This window comes from Myotis yumanensis, unplaced genomic scaffold, assembly GCF_028538775.1.
Source record: "Myotis yumanensis isolate MYYU_CA2020_CCGP unplaced genomic scaffold, mMyoYum1.0.hap1 SCAF_4, whole genome shotgun sequence".
Taxonomy (NCBI): domain Eukaryota; kingdom Metazoa; phylum Chordata; class Mammalia; order Chiroptera; family Vespertilionidae; genus Myotis; species Myotis yumanensis.
The window spans coordinates 101667886-101684307 of NW_027223755.1; the positions used below are offsets into that span (position 1 = coordinate 101667886).

General features: G+C 60.7%; 1 protein-coding gene, 1 long non-coding RNA gene and 1 other non-coding gene across 4 annotated transcripts; 2 read left to right on the top strand and 1 right to left on the bottom strand.

Annotated features, from left to right (window-relative positions):
• Positions 1-262: 262 nt before the first annotated feature.
• TRAF7 (TNF receptor associated factor 7) lies at positions 263-15230 on the bottom strand. 2 transcript variants are annotated; one of them, XM_070413244.1, is made up of 21 exons: positions 15133-15230; positions 11042-11160; positions 10736-10793; positions 8902-8993; positions 6458-6574; positions 5763-5855; positions 5545-5578; positions 4753-4936; positions 4529-4657; positions 3591-3808; positions 3441-3514; positions 3172-3220; positions 2965-3092; positions 2699-2781; positions 1963-2002; positions 1727-1843; positions 1517-1639; positions 1223-1342; positions 1002-1133; positions 802-921; positions 263-626 (listed from the first exon to the last, which is right to left on the bottom strand). In XM_070413244.1, the coding sequence occupies exons 2-21, from the start codon at positions 11120-11122 to the stop codon at positions 612-614; spliced, it is 2007 nt and encodes a 668-aa protein (XP_070269345.1). In that variant the 5' UTR covers positions 11123-11160; positions 15133-15230; the 3' UTR covers positions 263-611. The 2 variants fall into 2 exon arrangements, with proteins under 2 accessions (XP_070269345.1, XP_070269344.1); XM_070413243.1 differs by having other exon boundaries at positions 4523-4657.
• Positions 15231-15578: 348 nt separating this feature from the next.
• On the top strand, positions 15579-16295 carry LOC139008288 (uncharacterized). Its single transcript, XR_011471131.1, has 2 exons — positions 15579-15848; positions 16067-16295. It is a non-coding gene; the product is annotated as an uncharacterized lncRNA (long non-coding RNA).
• LOC139009634 (small nucleolar RNA SNORD60) lies at positions 15889-15971 on the top strand. The gene has a single exon (XR_011471360.1). It is a non-coding gene; the product is annotated as a small nucleolar RNA SNORD60 (small nucleolar RNA).
• Positions 16296-16422: the final 127 nt, after the last annotated feature.

A 16422-nucleotide genomic window follows, 5' to 3' on the forward strand; every position in this document is an offset into this window, starting at 1 on the left:
GAAAACGGCCTGGCTCACTGTTTGGTGGTGTGTGTTGGGAGAATGGTGGTGGTGGTGCTGAGGGGGGTGGGGCGAGGGGAGGGTTGGCCTGTCCAAGGCAGGGAGGGGAAGTCAACTGACAGGGCTACATCCTGGGGTCAACAGACAATAGGAACGCTTTTTGTGACCCCTCCCAGCGTCCCTCCCACTGGCTGCTGGTGCCTGGGCACACCAGTGTTCTTGGCAGCCCCTCCCTCACCCCAGGACCATCCCTACTCACAGCCACAGTCTGTGTAGCTTTTATTTCAATCAGGAGTAATCAAATCTATGTACAGTCTAAAAACAATAGAAAAGGTGAGTAAAAAAGTCCTGTAGTCCATCAGGAATGGGGATGGAGGGTGGACCGGGCAAGCATTATACCTGGAGTGTAGAGAGAGGGTCTGGGCACTGTCCTGGCAGCAATGATGACAGAGCCAGACAGAGGGAGACTCGCCGGGTGCAGGATCAGGACAGTGCCTGGCCAGGTGAGCCTGCCCGCCTATCCCCATGGGCAGGCAGAGACCCCGAGACCAGCCTGGCGTAGACAGGCCTAGGGTGGGCCCAGAAGAAGCCAAGACCTGGCCTGGATTCTGTCAGCAAGTCCAAACCTGTAGAGGAAGGGCTCTGTTTCAGGTGCCCCTCTGGCCATCCTGCCCCAACACCACCTGCCGTTTACACCTGCCCTCCACTGTCACCTGCCCAGGGCTGCTGGCTCCTCACCCCCAACACCCTGCTCTCCAGGTGCAGTCAGCCCCTTTGGATGGCCCCAGCCAAGGCTCTGACCTTCACAGTGCTGTCCACAGCCCCTGAGAAGAGCCGGCCCCGGGACACGGCCAGTGCAGTTACACTGCCCTGGTGACGCAGCAGGGTCTGTGTGCAGATCATGTTGTCCATACTCCAGACCTGGGGGCACATAAGACATGAGGACTGCCAGGCCAGGCTACCCACCCTGAGCCTCCCACTGTCACCAGGCCAGCACGGACCCTGAGAGACCGATCATAGGATGCGCTGAAGACTTTGGTCTGGTCTGGTGTCGAGATGACCGCCAGGGCGTACACGGTGCCGACGTGGCCTGTCAGGGTCCGAACCTGCTCCTTGGACTCGATGTCCCACACCTGAAGTGATGGCACAGGCAGGTCAGAGACACAGATGGGAGAGGACAGGGGCCCAGAGCCAGGCCTTGCCCCTAGGTGTCCGCCCTTACGTGGATGAGGTTCTCGTAGGTGCCACAGACAATGTGGTGATTCGTCACGGCGATAGAGTACACACTGCCACCAGATGTCTGTAGGACGTGGATGCAGTCGAGGGTCCGGATATCCCAGATCTATGGGAAGCGCAGAACACTTGGTCCTAGGCCAGGCTCTCTGGGGCTTCAGATGTGGGCAGCCCACCCACCACCCAGGTTGTGTGTGAGGGTCTCCCTGTCCCAGTGGGAAGGGGGCAAGGCAGTGCTGGTACAGGGAGGGGCCCTGCCACCAGGAAGATGGCAAAGGGGTACCTTGATTGTCTGGTAGGAGCCACTGTACAGGTAGCTCTGGGCAGCCACCAGGGCCCGCACCCAGTGGTTTAGGCCTGTTAGCTCCTTCTTCAGCTTCAGCTCAGTGCCCACAATGTCCCAAACCTGTGAGAACGTTGTCAGCATGGACTGGGTGGCCAGGCACCCGGCACCCCAATGCCTGGCACACGCACACACACTGCCTTGCCTGACCTTGATGGCCTTCAGGGAACCACTGAAGAGCATGTTGTGAGAGGAGACCAGCGTGCACACCGGGTTGTCATGGGCCCGGATCGTGTTCACCTTCTGCAGGTTCTGGATATCCCACACCTGGTGGGTGGAAGAACAGGAGCCTCAGCACCAGCCCTGCTGCCCTGAGCCCAGGCCCCCGTGTGCCTGGGACTCCCAGATACCAATACATGGCCTGGCCCCCCACGGGCCCTACTCACAATGATAGTGCAGTCTGCGGAGCCGCTGTAGAGCTTGCACCTGGGGAAGCAAAGCTAAGGTGTCAGGGCAGAAGGCACTGTCCTCACTGACACTGCCCTGCAGGCGAAGGTAGCACTGGCCACCAGGCATCAGCAGCTTGGGCAATGCCAAGGCCACTGCCGCTTCCTTGGGCCCAGTCTTAGTGTTTCGGTCTCAGTGAGGGATGCTGGAAGTGGAGGCCCAAATCCTGGTGCCTGCCTGGCAAGTGTTGAGCTGGGAGGTAATTACCCAGTTAGCGCTGCTGGCAGTTAAGCTGCTACTTCTTGTGATTGAGAATCCCCCCCGCCGCCCTTACTCATGCCCAAATACAAAACCTCATTACCCAAGACAGAAGGGAAGGTCTAGAAAGGGCCACCCTGGGGGCATGGAGGTGGCTGAGCCAGTTGTTGTGTGGTCCTGTCCCCAAGCTGTGCCCATACCAGAGACAGCTGAGCTCCTGCCTCCACTCTATGATGTCCGACCTCTGTCCTCCGGCTGCCTGAGGCACCCAGGGCCAGGGCTATGCTTTGTGAATGCACATCGTCAGAGATTACCACCGAGATGCCACCCTGCTCAAGGTCACGAGTGCCTCACAGGAGAGGCAGACACATGTGGGCTATACAAGCATGAGCTCACCATCCATGGGGCAGTAGCATGGGGTCTCGTGTCCCCAGCTCCATGTGGGCCCGTGGACAGTGGGTACACACATACACTCACCCCTGGATGCAGAGTGCCAGCACAATGCCATCATGGCCCTCCAGTGTCTTCTGACACTTGTAGGTAGTACACGTGTCCCACACCTGCAGAGACCAGGGTCAAGGTGGGTCCCACAAGATCAGCCAGGTGCCAGGGGTGGCATGGTGGGAATGAGGAAGCAAGCCATCCTCAGAAAGCCCCGCCTATAAGAGGAAGACCCGCCCACGACCAGTACCCACCCTTCACCTGCCAGGCTACAGAGCCCACCCAGGCAAGATCCCACCCACCTTGATGGTCTTGTCAGAAGAGCCACTGAAGAGCAGGTCCCCCATGGAGTAGACACAGAGACACCAGACAGGGCCCTGGTGGCCCACAAAGGTTCCTTTGCACTTGAAGATCTGCTGCGGGTCATAGGCTGCAGAGACAGGAGTAGCTGTGAGAGACACGGGGAGGCCTTGGGGACAGTGGTGGGAGCAGCAGTGGCCCATACTCACATCCTAGGATGCCCATGTTCAGCCGTGCATTGATGTGGGACAGTTCATCCTGCAAGGCCAAGAGTGGAGGGCATGGTGGCTGTGGCTCCACAGTACCCCTGCCCGCCAGCCTGAGCTTGGCTGGTACAGGACAGGAGCAGCAGCTGCCCTCCCCACCCCAGACACCTAATCCTGAGCAGGGCAAGCCTCCTGTTGGGGCCCAATCAGAGGGGTAGTCCTGTGTCCCCCACACCACCCAACCTTCCTGTCTCTGCCTCTCGCCCGCTCACGTTCAACATGGATGCGTCCCTCCGGAACTCCATGAGGTCCTCGCTCAGCTTGCTCTGGTTTTCATCCAGGACATCTGGGCGGCAGGGCAGAGGGTGTCAGGGACCAGGAGAAGGAGCTGCACCCCCATCCCTTCTGGGCTGGGCTCTCACCGAACTTGAGCTCCAGGCTCTTCTCCAGCTGGTCAATCTTCTCCGAGAGCTTGCCCAGCATGGAGCGCAGGAAGGCGATCTCCTGGTCCTTCTGGGCCAGGGCCACGTGCATCTCGTGGAAGCGGTCATCCGTCTGCTGGAGGAACTCCTTCAGGCCCTCGAAGCGGCAGGTCTCCAGGTGCGTCTCATACGTGTCCTGGTTCCCGATGAACGTGCACCTGGAGGGACAGGATGGCTGCCTGCCCCTTTGCTCACCTGCCCACCCATTAGGACCCTCCCCTCGGCCTCCCCAACCCTAAAAATCTCTCTTGAATCTCACTTTTGTGCCCACTGAACCCCAGATGGGCCACCATCCTCTCCACACGTGCATGCCCGCCCATCTCTCCTGCTCCCATCAGCACCCAGCACCCAGCAGGCCACTATGCAAGGAATACCCAATCACTCTACTCCTGCTCAAAGCTGCTAAAGGGCTCCTCCACACCCCTCAGCAGCGTGCCTCTTTCCCCTCCACCTCCCCTCTGCTCTCAGCTCTGGCCATGTGTTCAAGTCCACCCCTGCTGGTCCAGCTGTTGGTAGCCCTTGCCCTGGTCTTTGCCTGGCTTATGCCCACACATAGGTTAGTGCTCATCTCACCCCTTCCCTGACCACCCTCCACTCCCCCGAAAGCTCTGACCCCTGTGTTCCCATGGGACTTCGAGCTCTCCTTCCAAGCACCTGTACCTCCGTTTGTAATTACATAGTCGACGGTGTGGCTCCGCTAAGGTCCATCTCCCCAGGGGCCCTGGCTGTCTCCCCAGTGCCCGGCACACGGGTGGATCTCAACAAAGGTTTGCTGAAGGAGGGACTGTGAATGCCAGCCCAGGCCCGCCCACCCTCCTGCCCACCGCCCCTGCCCGAGGACGGTCCCCTTGAGCCCACCCCCGCCCACTCACCCGTACTTGGAGTGTGGACACTTGATGTGCTCGCACTCCTTGAGGTGGGCCTCCAGGTTCATCTTGAGGAGGGGCGGGCAGTTGGGGTTGTTGGGGCACCGCACAGGCCTGTAGTCACAGCTGCTCTCGTGGTCCCTGTGGGAGACAAGACACAGAACAGTGGAGTCCCCAGAGGCACCACTTTTAGCACCCTGACCGGTGGGGAGCTGGGGGCCAATGGGGGCACTTACTTCCGGGCACTGAGCTTAATGGTGAAGGGGCACCCTCGGGGGTCCACCTCAAAGACAGTGGGCTTCCCGACCCCCACTGCCCGACAGCCATGCTTGCAGTGGATGGAGAGCTCCCCGATCTGCTCGGCCACAGCAATGTTGTTCACCACCACCGTCAGCTTGGCGTTGTCCACAGGACACTTCTCTGGAGGGGAGGACATGCTGACTCCATGGCCCGCCCAGCCAGCCCCACCCCTGGAAGCTCTGCCCAGGGCACGGTGGCCAGGCTTTGCAGGGGGGAGTGGCTTGGAACCTGCTCCCCCTGCTGGTGGGTTGAGCCTGTTGGGGGCTTGATCTACCCGTCTACCTGCCCTTCTGAGGTGCCCAGAACAGGAAGGGGGTCACCAAAAATGCCCATTGGGTGATGAAGGCCTCTCGGCTGACCCGAGAGTGTGAGACAGGGCCAAGAGGACTGGAGGCAGAGCAGGAGGGACCCAGCCCTGGGCCCAGCAGGGATGCCCAGATGCTAAAGTTGGAGACTGCGAGGCAGCAGCCTTGACAGTGAGGGCGGCCTCCACCAGGGAGAGCGGGTGCAGAGCCCCTACTGCTCTGCTGGTTAACGCCTTGAGCCTGGCCCGAGTGCAGCCAGGGGCCGCTGCCACCCACAGCAGAGACGCTTTGTGCAGGGCTAGGGAGAAGCTGCCATGCAACCAGGGGCACCATCAGTGCTAGAGCTGGGCTGGGACCTCCCTCAAGGGGCCCTCCCCCAGCTGGGGAACAAGGTGGCCAGGCCTGGGCCTGAAAGGGCCCTACCTGACTTCAAGGCACATCTTCGACAGAATGTATGCTGTGGAAGCAATGGGTAGAGTTGGGGCATGGCCGTAGTCACCCCCACCCCGTGCCCCTGCAGAGGGCACCTGCTGGGCAGCCAGACCCGGCCTGTGACCAAGGCCCAGGTTCCAATGGATGGGCTGGCAGCCCACCCAGCCCCGAGGTGGTGCACAGGTCAGGGAGGGGACAGGCAGCCTCACCCCACAGGTGGTGATCACGGGGTCCTTGAACACACTGCAGCACAGCTGGCAGCACAGCTTCACCGAGAGCTGCTCGGCAAACACCAGTGGCTCCTAGAACCAGGGAAGGCAGGTGAGGGCAGACACGGGTCGGGGAACCCAACCCCCCCCACCACAGGCCTGGGCTGCCCTCTCAGGGTAGGGGCACCATAGCTGGGGAGTGTCCCAAGAGGAGCCTGCTAAGGCCAAGGGCTAGACCTGAACTTGAGGGTGGCCAAGCAGGGCACCCTGGACTGCTGGAGCGAAGGGAATGGAAGGCTGGCCAGAAGAGGCTCCAGGTCCGCCTGGCCTCCCTGGCTGGGGACACTGGGGCAGGCAAGTGAGGCTCCAAAGGAAGGCTGGACATCCTAAAACCCTGGCCAAGCAGGGAGGACTCCTCCAGCCGTGTCCTCGGCCTGCCAGCACCTACCCTCTACCTGGGATGGCAACAAGAAAGGGCCCCACATGGGTTCCTGAAGCTGGTCCCTGGGCAGCCCCTGGGTTTGGGGACCTGGCCTGGGGTCCTTGATGTGGATCAGACAAGCTGGAGGGCTCTGACAAGGCCCTATCACCCCCTCATTGTGCCTAAGGGGAAAGTGCCCCTGACCACGGCCACAGACAGTAAGGGTCCTTGGGGACCATAGGCACTGAGCCCACCCCGTGACCACCACACCTACCGGCTCCTCCTCCTCCTCAGGCAGCGAGAACGTGGAGCGCAGGGACATGCTGGACTCGGAGTGCAGGGAGCGGACGGAGATGGCAGAGTCCGAGCGGCGTGGGGTGCTGATGGGGGGCTGCAGCATGGAGACGGACACCCGTCAGCCAGGAGGGCGGGGCCCAGCCCCTGTGTATGCTGAGGGCAGTGGGGCCCCCAGGGCCACACCATCCTAGTGGGTGCTCACTCAGGCTGCAGGGACTGTGTGTGTGTACAGGGAGCCAGCGCAATGCCCAGGCCCCCTCCTGCCCAGCGGCCCAGGCCCTGTTGGGCCGCCCACTCACGTCTGCCAACTTTCTTTGTGTAAATGGAGAGACTTCCTGCTATTCAATTCTGCGAGGATACGCTAGCCCTGCTTCCTGCTTCCCGTGAGGGAATGTGGGCCGCAGAGGGGGCATCTCCAGCAGCCAATCCCAAGGCAGCGGCAGCCCTGGACTGCTGGAGCGAAGGGAATGGAAGGCTGGCCGGAAGAGGCCCCAGGTCCGCCTGGCCTCCCTGGCCGGGGACACTGGGGCAGGCAAGTGAGGCTCCAAAGGAAGGCTGGACATTCTAAAACCCTGGCCAGCCTTCCGAGTGCAGGAGAGATGGCCACGGGTGCCGGCCTCTGCCAGAGCCACCAAAGGTGAGGATCTGGGGGAATCCTGGGGTGGGGGCTGTCTCTTCCTCCCCTCCAGGCCTGGAACCCTCCAGAAGAGATCCTCCAAGAGCCATTGCTCCCACACTCCTCCTCTCATGCTGAGAAGCCTCATTCATGAGCCACAAACCTTCTGCCTCCACAGGCCCCTCCCCGTCCTGGCAGCTCTGGGGCCCAGTTGCCTCTGAGCCTCTGTAGGTGTGGGAGCTGTTGGAACCAACCCCTCCCCACCAGCCATGCGTTGGACCCACCAGGGGCAGAGGGAGGCTTGGCCAGGTGCTGCCCGCTCTTCACAGAGGCCCGGCCAGTTCCAGGGGCCGGCTTTCCCAAGTGAGGGCAGCAGAGACCCGTGCCCCTGGTGTGCCCACAGAAGCACCTCCCTCACCAGTGCTGTGCCCACCTCCCTTCACAGCATCCCAAGTGGCGAGTTTGCTTGGAAACGCCACATGAGAAACCAGGGGAAAGTCAGAGGAAGTGAGTCAAACCGTCCCCATGGGCAGCATGGAAACCAGAGAGCAAGAGCAGGTCCAGACAGGAGCGGAGCCAAGCAAGCCAGGCCGGGCCTGGCTCCGCACTCCACTGCCTGCCTGCCCTCCTGAGGGAGGGGCCGACACTGTCAACCACCCAGGGCAGTGGAGGGGCAGCCTGCGGGGGCCCAGCAGCCAACAGAGGTGCCCAGGGGGCCATGGCCTCAGGGCCCTCAGCGCACATTTCCACTTCTTTCGAGCCAAGATCACAACCACACACACAGGAAATTTGCTTCCTTGGAGGCCTGGATGGGAGGGTAGGCCTTCTGATCACAGCCACACTCCCGTGGGCCAGTCAGGGGTTGTGCAGACGGAGGCAGGAAGAACTGGGGGGAGTGGAGCACGTTGTGTGACTTGTTCTTATGAAGGCCTAGTGCAGTGCCTGGCACACAAGTGTGCTTGTTCATGTAATAAAAAACTCTCTTCTTCCCATCACATAGGGAACAAAGGCCTGGCAGCTCAACGTTAGAGGCCGGGAGGGTGGGGGAACCAGGAGGGTCTGTCAGGGGCCACCGCCAAGGGGAAGCAGAAAGCAGGGCACAGGTCAGGCCAGTGGCAAGAGGGCTACAGCATGCTCGTGTCCCCCCACCCCCCCTCCCGCTGAACCAGTCCTTGCTTCCCCAAGCAGGTCCAGAGCCCAGCAACAAGTGTCAGTGGACAGACAGGAGGGCGTGTCCACGATGATCCCAGCCACATGGCCTGGGCACCGACAGCAAGGTCCACTCTGCCTTGAACCCTTTTCTCACTCTGCAGACCAGCAGTAGGGGACTCTCTGGCTTCCCCGCAGTCAGCACGGGCCTTGCAGGCCCCCTCTGCTGACCCTGTCTTCCTTTCCCCATCTGCTGGGGCCCATCTCCCTCATCAGGAGCCCTTCTCAGGGCTCCTGCCTCTACCTGGCAACCCACCCCTCATCCTCCACTTGGGCAGCTCAGGGGCTTAAAAAATGGGGATCAGACTGAACGTTCTGTGGCTCCCACCCATTCATGATGGAGCCAAACACACCACATCCCTGGTCCAGCAGTCCCTGGCGGCTCCCTCTCCATGAATCCAGCCTGGTGCTCAGGTCTCAGGGGTCCACACGTGCTAGCCTAGCCCTCTGTCCCCCCCAGCTCACCTCCCACTACGGACTGTAGCTACCTAAGGGCTTCTGGAGGCTGAGCATCCCACCTTCAGCTTCTCCTGGGATCCTGCCCGGGAGGGAAGGCTTGGTGGGAGGTGGGAGGGATGAGTGAGACCCAGACCTACCATGCTGTCCTCCTCATCCCGAGGGGAGTAGGCAAGGGTGCTGGAGGAGGAGGGCGTCCTGCGGTGCTGTTTGTATGTGCTGGTGCCATCCGCTGCCAAGAAAAGAGGGCCAGGATGCCATGAGTGTGGGCCAGAGGAAGGCCTGACTTACCGTGCCCACGCTGGCTCCCACTGCTTCCTTCTGGATTTGAGGGCAACTTGGCTAGGGCTGGGCTGGGGGGCAACGGGAAGTATACAGGGCTCAGCATGAAATGGCCGTGTGCCTTCTGTGAGAGCCCCGGCCTGCTCTGTGGACCATCACTAGCTCTCAGCCCTCCACAGTGCCGGGCAGGCAGGGAGGGCACCGGCTCAGGCGGCTCTCCAGGTCTAATCACTGCTGCTCCCAGGCAGGCTGGGGTGATGGTGGACGGGTCTTCTCTCAGGCTCTACCACCAGCTCCCAGCAACCAGCCGGCCCTGGGGCCACTTTGCCCAGCTGAGGCTTGAGGTCAACACCTGAGTGATTACACCGAGGGTCAACGGTAGGAGCTGGGATGGCGTCTTATCTGACCCTCGAGGTAACGCAGCCGAGTGGGTTATCAGACAGCCTCAGTCCATAGAGGAAACTGAGGTGTAGAGAGGTCTGAAGCTCCTCAGCTGGCATATGGAGAGGCCAAGACGGCAGCTCCACCACAACCCGGAACTGCCCACCAGCCTTCTTGCTTCCTCCAGCGAAGGTAGCTGTAAGCTCTCGCCCTCCTCCTGCTGCCCATCACCCTGGCTGCCCTAAGAAGGCACTGGTCAGGGGCCTCCCTCATACCCCTGCAGGCAGCAGCCAGAGCCTAGGAATGGCTGCCACTGGCCTCAGGCCCCAGCCGGGCCCAGATGTCACAACCACCAGCGCTAAAGGCCTGGGTTTATGATTCTGGCTTCGGTAGGCTGCCCTGTGACTGGGCCTCCCCCGTCAGCAATGAGAGGGGCCAGACAAGGCCACTGGTCATGCCCAGCACTGACCCATCTCTGCCGCCGAGTGGGTTCTGGGTGGGAAGGAAGGGCAAGGTGGGCCTGTCGTTCACAGCCGGGGAGCTTTCAACTGCTGTGACAGGGCTGTGCCATCTCCACAGGTAGATGGGGGATTAAGGGAATTACTTGGGTGATGAAGTTAGAGGTGAGGTTTATTTTTCTCCCTCAGGAAAACATGTCTAAGGAGAAAAGAGTGCTCTTCCAGAGCCCCTGAGGATGTCCAGTGATGAAGAGGCGCTGGTGTGAGCAGGTGTACGCAGTGGCCCTGTGACCACACTGCCACATGATCAGAGGAAACCAGGGAAAAGCAATTAGAAAACCAAGTAGCAGCTAGTGTGCTCCTACGAGGGGCCGAGGGCCTGACAGGAGGGGCCCACCACCCTCGTGACTTTGGGAAGGGAGCTGTACCCTCATGTCCACGACCTCCTTGAACACACCAGCTGTGGGATTGGACTTGAGAAAGGACCCATGAGCACTTCTTCTCCCTACCCGTGCCTGCTAGAAGCCTGGGGCAGGCATGAGCGGGGGTCACTGTGACAAGGGACAGGTGTGCATGGGGTGCTGGGGAAGATGGGACAGCCCTCCCTAGGCAGGTGATGAGCAAGGCACCAGAAAGAAGGAGCAAGGGGAGGCCAGGGGGCGGGGCGGGGCGGGGCAAAGGACACAGCGGCAAGAGCAGGGCCACAGGAAGCAAAAGTCAGACTCCTGCCCGGGGGGTGGGTGGGGGCTGAACCAAGCTGCCAGCTCCCACTCCCCACCCCACCACACTAAGAAGGGCCCCACAGGGGGCCCAGATTCTGCCTCGCTGGGCTGGCCCGGCCTCACAGGCTCACCTTTGGTGATAGTGGTGACAGCTGAAAAGGCGGGCCCGAAGGTCGTTTCCATTCTGGTCTGGAAAGAGAACTGATGAGACTTGTGGACTCCAGAGAGAACATGGACACACGTGGACATGCAATGACATGCTTTCACACTAACACACCATGTGTACACATCACAGACACACCACCCACACACACATCACAGCCTGCCCACGGGACCTCCACGTGGGGAGCAGACTGCTCTGGAAGCTCTACTGGGGGAACCCCGGACCTATGGGGGGTACACAAAAAGCAGACCCTTACTCATGGGGTGTCCCTTACCCCGGTGGCGACGTCTGGGGTGGGAAGATTGGCAGGTCCCCCAGAGAAGCGGTTGTACCAGGCGCTTTTGCCCAAGCTCATGCTCTAGAGAGGCATCTAGGGTCCTCGGGCAGCATCTCCTGTGGGTGGAGCACACAGAGGGGCTTTAGAGACGGTGGCCAGACCCCCGTCAGCTGGCCAGGGCTGCTCCACACAGCAGCCCGCTCTGACCAGTCACCACAGGGCACGCCTCCACCTTTCTCCATTGCCAATACCAGCAAGGGCAGTCCATCCGGGCAGCTCCTTCCTTCCCTCCCTCCCGTCCCAGGTGTGACAGGCCTGAGGCAGGGAGGAGGCCCTGGGTGCAGGCAGGCAACTGGCACCCCGTTTTACTTTCCTCTAAGGCTTAACCCTTCGGAAATGCCCACCCAGCTTCAACCCAGAGGTGGAGAGCCCCCACCCACGCTCTGCCTGCTCCTCCGGGTCTGAGGGCCAAATGTCCCTGGGGCCAAGGCTGGGCACACAGTGACCGGGTTACATGCCGAGCCCCTGCCACAATGGCAGAGACACTGGCCATGCCCCAGAGGACCTATTGGGTGCTGTGCCTGGAGCCCAGCTCCTCACAAGCCTCATCACATAAAGAGAGCCCTTCTGGGTAGGGGCAGGGAGGGACTGAGAGAGGAGCCAACTCTTCACCCTGTGCAGGTCACCCATCTTGGAACCAAAGGACACCCTCTTGCCCCCCAACTGTGTGACTCCAATCTCAGGGGTTGGAGGCAGGGAGAAGGCAAAGTGTGAACCCTCCCAGGACCCCAACGATCCCACCCCCCAGAAGAGCGGGACTAGAGTGGCCCAGGAGCACCGGCCAGGCCCGGGTATCCTGTAGAAGAGGGAAGATTAGAGATACCGATGACAGCCGCAAGCCTGCTCTACTGCCGGCCGGCGCCCACCCTCCAGTGGTCCAATCAGCAGGTGCCCTTCCAGTGGTCTTCCTACCGCCATGACACACAGCAGTCTGTAGCCAGGAGCCCCACCTGCCCCCACTGGGATAGAGTCGGTTGTGTTAAGCCACAGGCCCAGGCTTGAAGCTGGGCTCCCCATGGGGAGGGAGGCCAGACTCATTCTGCTCCCAGTGGTGCTATGGGAGTTGGGAGGATCCACCCTGCTGTCTGGAAGCCCCACAGGACCAAGGAGGGCTCCAGGTGGAAGGCTGCTGAGCCCCCCCACACACACACTGTGGGAGAAGGTGGAAGGCACACTGCACTCCCATCCGAGGTGAGTACAGCATGGAGGGCAATTGCACAGTCCAACTGGTTCTGTCATTTTCTCCATCAGGCCCTCCTGACCTGGCCCATCTGGCAATGGCTCCCTCCCTACACACCCCGGCAATGCAATGTGACCTAGGGTCTACCCAGGGGTTCTCCATACGGGTCTCAGGGAGGGGGCTGGTTCCTGAGCCCTGTGTCCCCTCACTGTGCTCATGAGCTACCTGCCATCCCTGCTGTCTCCTTGTCCCTCTCTCCCCATCTGCCTCTTCAAATGCCACCTGCAATGCCACCCTCCCAGCCTTCATGCCTCAGTCCTCCTCGGGAAGGCTCTCGGACCCTGAAGTTGGCACTGACACCAGGCACTTACCCCTACCCCGGGTTCTGAATGCCCTTTGGGTCCAGTGAGATAGGGAGTCCTGAGAGTTTGGCCAAAGCCTCCCCATCTGTCCACCGCTCCCCCTGCTGTGCCACAGACCAGGCCCTCTAGTGGCTTGTCCTCTGGGGACAGGCAGAGTCTCCTGAGAGTGGGCAGTGCCACGCTCTCAGGCAGAGGTGTGACTATGGGCTGTCCGGGAGCCTCACCTCCAGCACCGCTGCTGGTCTCCACACTAAGAAGGAAGTTTTGAGGGCCACCCTGCTTTGTGTAAGAACACCTTGCCAGGGGGAGGCCCAGAGAGCTCAAAGCAGGAGCTCCAGGACTCAACCAGCAGGTGGAAAGGCTCCGCCTTCTCAGGAAACCCAAGGTTCACTCATGTCTCAGCAACACAGGGCAGAGAGGAGGCTGGACCCACAGGGAGGTCACTAGCTGAATCGACCTGCATTTACAATCCATCTGCTCCCTCCACTGCAAGCTCCCAGGGCCAAGAGGCCAGCTGATGGCTCCAGTGAGCAGTGTCTGAGGTCCGGGGCCAGGACACCAGCAGGCATTCCCCCTGGGACCACGGCCAGCCCACCAGCCCCTATGGGTCCAGCCTGCCCAAGTGCAGTCTGGGAGAGCAGGCGGCTGGCTGTCCCTCGCTATAAAATGAAGTAAACAGAAAGGCATGCGGGGCTCACTGGAAAGTCCCGGGAGGCCAATAGCGGCCAGGCCCACAACCCTGACACATAACCTGGTGAGGAACCTACAAGATTGGCCCACCAGTCAAGCTGAGCCAGGCAAGGAGAAAGGGAACCGTTTCCGGGTTCACACGGGTTCAGCATACAGCCCCAGCCAGGGACTGGGGTGGGGGACCCAGTGCTGCAGTCCAGCACCCCTCATCAGTATGCCCCGCCCAGCCCTGAACACAGTGACTGCTTGCTAAACATCTCAGAATTGAGCAAGATGCTCTCAGCCTGGTCCCCCAAGGGCTGCATTTTGCAATAACAGTCTTCCCCTTATGGTGTCTTCCGGCCCTGCAGGCCAAAACCCCAGCTATGGGAATGCTGGGCCCAGCTGTCCTGGGGATGTGCCCTCCGCCACCCCCCAGGGCAGAAGACCGCCACCCCCCAGGGCAGGAGACCCCTTCCCCACCCCATAGTCAGCCTGAAGCTCTCGGGCTGTCAGAAAGTGGTATCTAGAGCAAGAATCCTCACTGCCTGAAGGCCTGGTCTCGGCCAAACTGGGAAAAGCCTTGGGCTGAGCAGACTAGGGAACCCTGGGTGAGGGTGGGGAGGGTGAGAAAGGCTTTCCTCCCCTCAGCTCCCTCCAAGCCTCCACCAGGCCTGTTTCCAGAGGCCTCAGGGTAGCCCAGGGGAGGGGCCCAAGGATCTTTGTCTACCCAGGTCCATATCCCGGGAGCCCCTTGGATATGGACATAAGAAACCACAGAGCCACCTGCAGTGCTCTAGCCCCTCTTTAGGCAAGCCCCCACCAGACCCCTTCTCTGAGCAGCCTGCATGGGAGGGCAGGCCAGCTAGTTGGGAACCTCTCCCCAGACCACCCCTGGAGAGAGCCCATGATCTGCTGCCCCCCAGAGGGGTTGTGGATCCGGTGTAGCTGGAGTTCCCGCCCACTTGGGTCCTGTGGCTAGTAGCCAGGGGAGTGGGGGGCCCAGGCTGGCCATGCTGAAGTCAGGGACAGAGGGGTGGCCAGATGCAGGTCCCCACTAGGGACCAAGCCTTGCCGTGAGGCAGCTCCTCGAGCACCCCCAGGCCTTTGCACATCTTGCTTCCTCTGCCCGGCATGGTCTTCAAGCAACTTCCAGGGCAGCCTGCTTTCTATAGGTCCCCCAACCCACACCAAACCTTTCAGGAGCCTTCCGTACTCTCTCAGCGCCCTGTTTCTTTCATAGCACCTGCCACAGTCTTCATGAATTTGTCTGTGTATTATCAGCCCTACGCCCTCTCTAGATCACCGGTTGTCAAGAGGGGAGGATTTTGTCCCCCAGGAGATGTTTGACAACATCTGGAAGGCATTTCTGGTTGTCACAACGGGGTTGGGAAAGGTTACTGGTATCTACCGGTTGGAGAGCAGGGATGTGGCTCAACACTCTAAAAGGCACAGCAGAGAATGATTGGCGCTGAGTGTCAACAGTGACGGGGGTAAGAAATCCTTCCCTAGAAGAGCCTCTGAGAACTGGGATCCTGCTCTCCACGGTCTTCCGGCGCCTACAACAGTGCCGGGCACACCGGCGGCGCTCAATAAACGCAGGAAGAAGGAATGAATAAAGAGGAAGAGGAAAAAAGAATGGAGCGCGCGATGGGCCAGCTGACAGTCAAAGAAAGGGACAGGAGCGGAGACCCCGTTTCGTCTCAGCCCCGCCCCCCCAGGCTCAACCCTTCGCCGACCCCGAAGCACCCGCACCCGCCCCACCGTGCGGCTCCGGGGCGTGAGCCCCCCGCCGGGCGCGCCGCGGGGACACTCACCCGCCCGCCGCCGCCGCCCGGGAGTGGCAGCGCCACCCTCCCTCTTCATCGTGCCCCCACGGCCGCCGGCTTGGAAAGGGACTGGACGCGCGAGCCGGAAGTGCTCAGGCGCGGAGGCCGTCGGGACTTGTAGTTCTCCGGCTCCCTCAAGGCCCGCGCAGTCGCCTCCAGAGCGACTCTTCAGAAACTACAACTTCCGGCGACTCAGATGTCGCGGGACGGGATTGGCAACTTAAGAATCATTCTATGTAGCAGCTAGGAGGCTGATTGGCTCTGTGCATCCGTCACTCACAGGTTTAATAGTCTCTTCAAAAGGGAGGATGGCCCCAAAGAGAAATGCTGTGGCGCTATTGGTGGAATCAAGGAGTAGAGAGCGGAGCGTATCAGCAGCGGGGGTGGAGGATGGTACTTCCGCTGGGATTGCCCAATCGCCGAGGTGGGGCAGTTTCTATAAAAGCTTGAACCTCTGCCGTCCTCTCTCTTTTGGGATAAACTTCAGGGCGGAAGAGGATTGCTTTCGTGTGCTACGCTTGGAGAGGACCTGAGCACCGAGTGAAGCTGAGGGGGTCGCCCAAACCCGTAGGCCGGCATAGCCCCTGGGCCAGCGTCGGCCTGAGCGCCATCGTGGTCCTCGGCACTGTCACATGTTCCTTCCGCGCTCCCCTCCCCAGTTCCGGCGGGGAAGCCCGAACCTCCACACCTGCAGCTCCCCACAGGTGAGACTGGGCCCGGCCTGGCTTTCCCGATGCTGCCCAAAGCCTATGATGAGTTGCTTTAATTTCTGACACCTCGTATGAAAACTGCACGCGCAGTCTGATTATTTTGCAAGACTGAGGCTTCGGGCCTCCACCTGCCATTGGCGGGTGGGTCTGGGGGTGAAGACAGATGGGGAGAGTGGGCTTCTGTCTAACCTTCGGCACTCTTTGCCTTTCAGTGCCGTTGGTGGGCTGGTTGGAGACCTTGAATGTGAATCAGTGTCAGTCAGTCCAGGGACCTGGTGGTAAGTAAGGCTGGAGAAGTCCTGTGAGAAGCAAATGATCTTTTCATACATCTTTCAAAGATGTAACCCAGACATGCGAACGACATTTTGTGACTTAACCTGAGACTAACAGTCCACATCTACCCGAAGTGCTTAGCAATAAAGCAAAAGTGGTATGAGTTGATTGGGGTGCACGAGTCTTTATTTTCACACCAAACGACTCCGTGGGAGGACGGGCTCATCCCTGGGCAACCTTGGGAAGGGGTAGAGGCATGAAAGTGAAACTTAATACTTGCCATCTGCTGAGACAA

Coding starts and splice junctions, on each gene's coding strand:
- TRAF7 (XM_070413243.1), bottom strand. CDS start 11,122: ATGAGCTTGGGCAAAAGCGCCTGGTACAACCGCTTCTCTGGGGGACCT. Junction 4,937..5,544: donor AAGATGTGCCTTGAAGTCAG/GTAGGGCCCTTT, acceptor CCTCCCCTCCAG/AGAAGTGTCCTGTGGACAAC. Junction 3,515..3,590: donor GAGCCTGGAGCTCAAGTTCG/GTGAGAGCCCAG, acceptor CCTGCCGCCCAG/ATGTCCTGGATGAAAACCAG.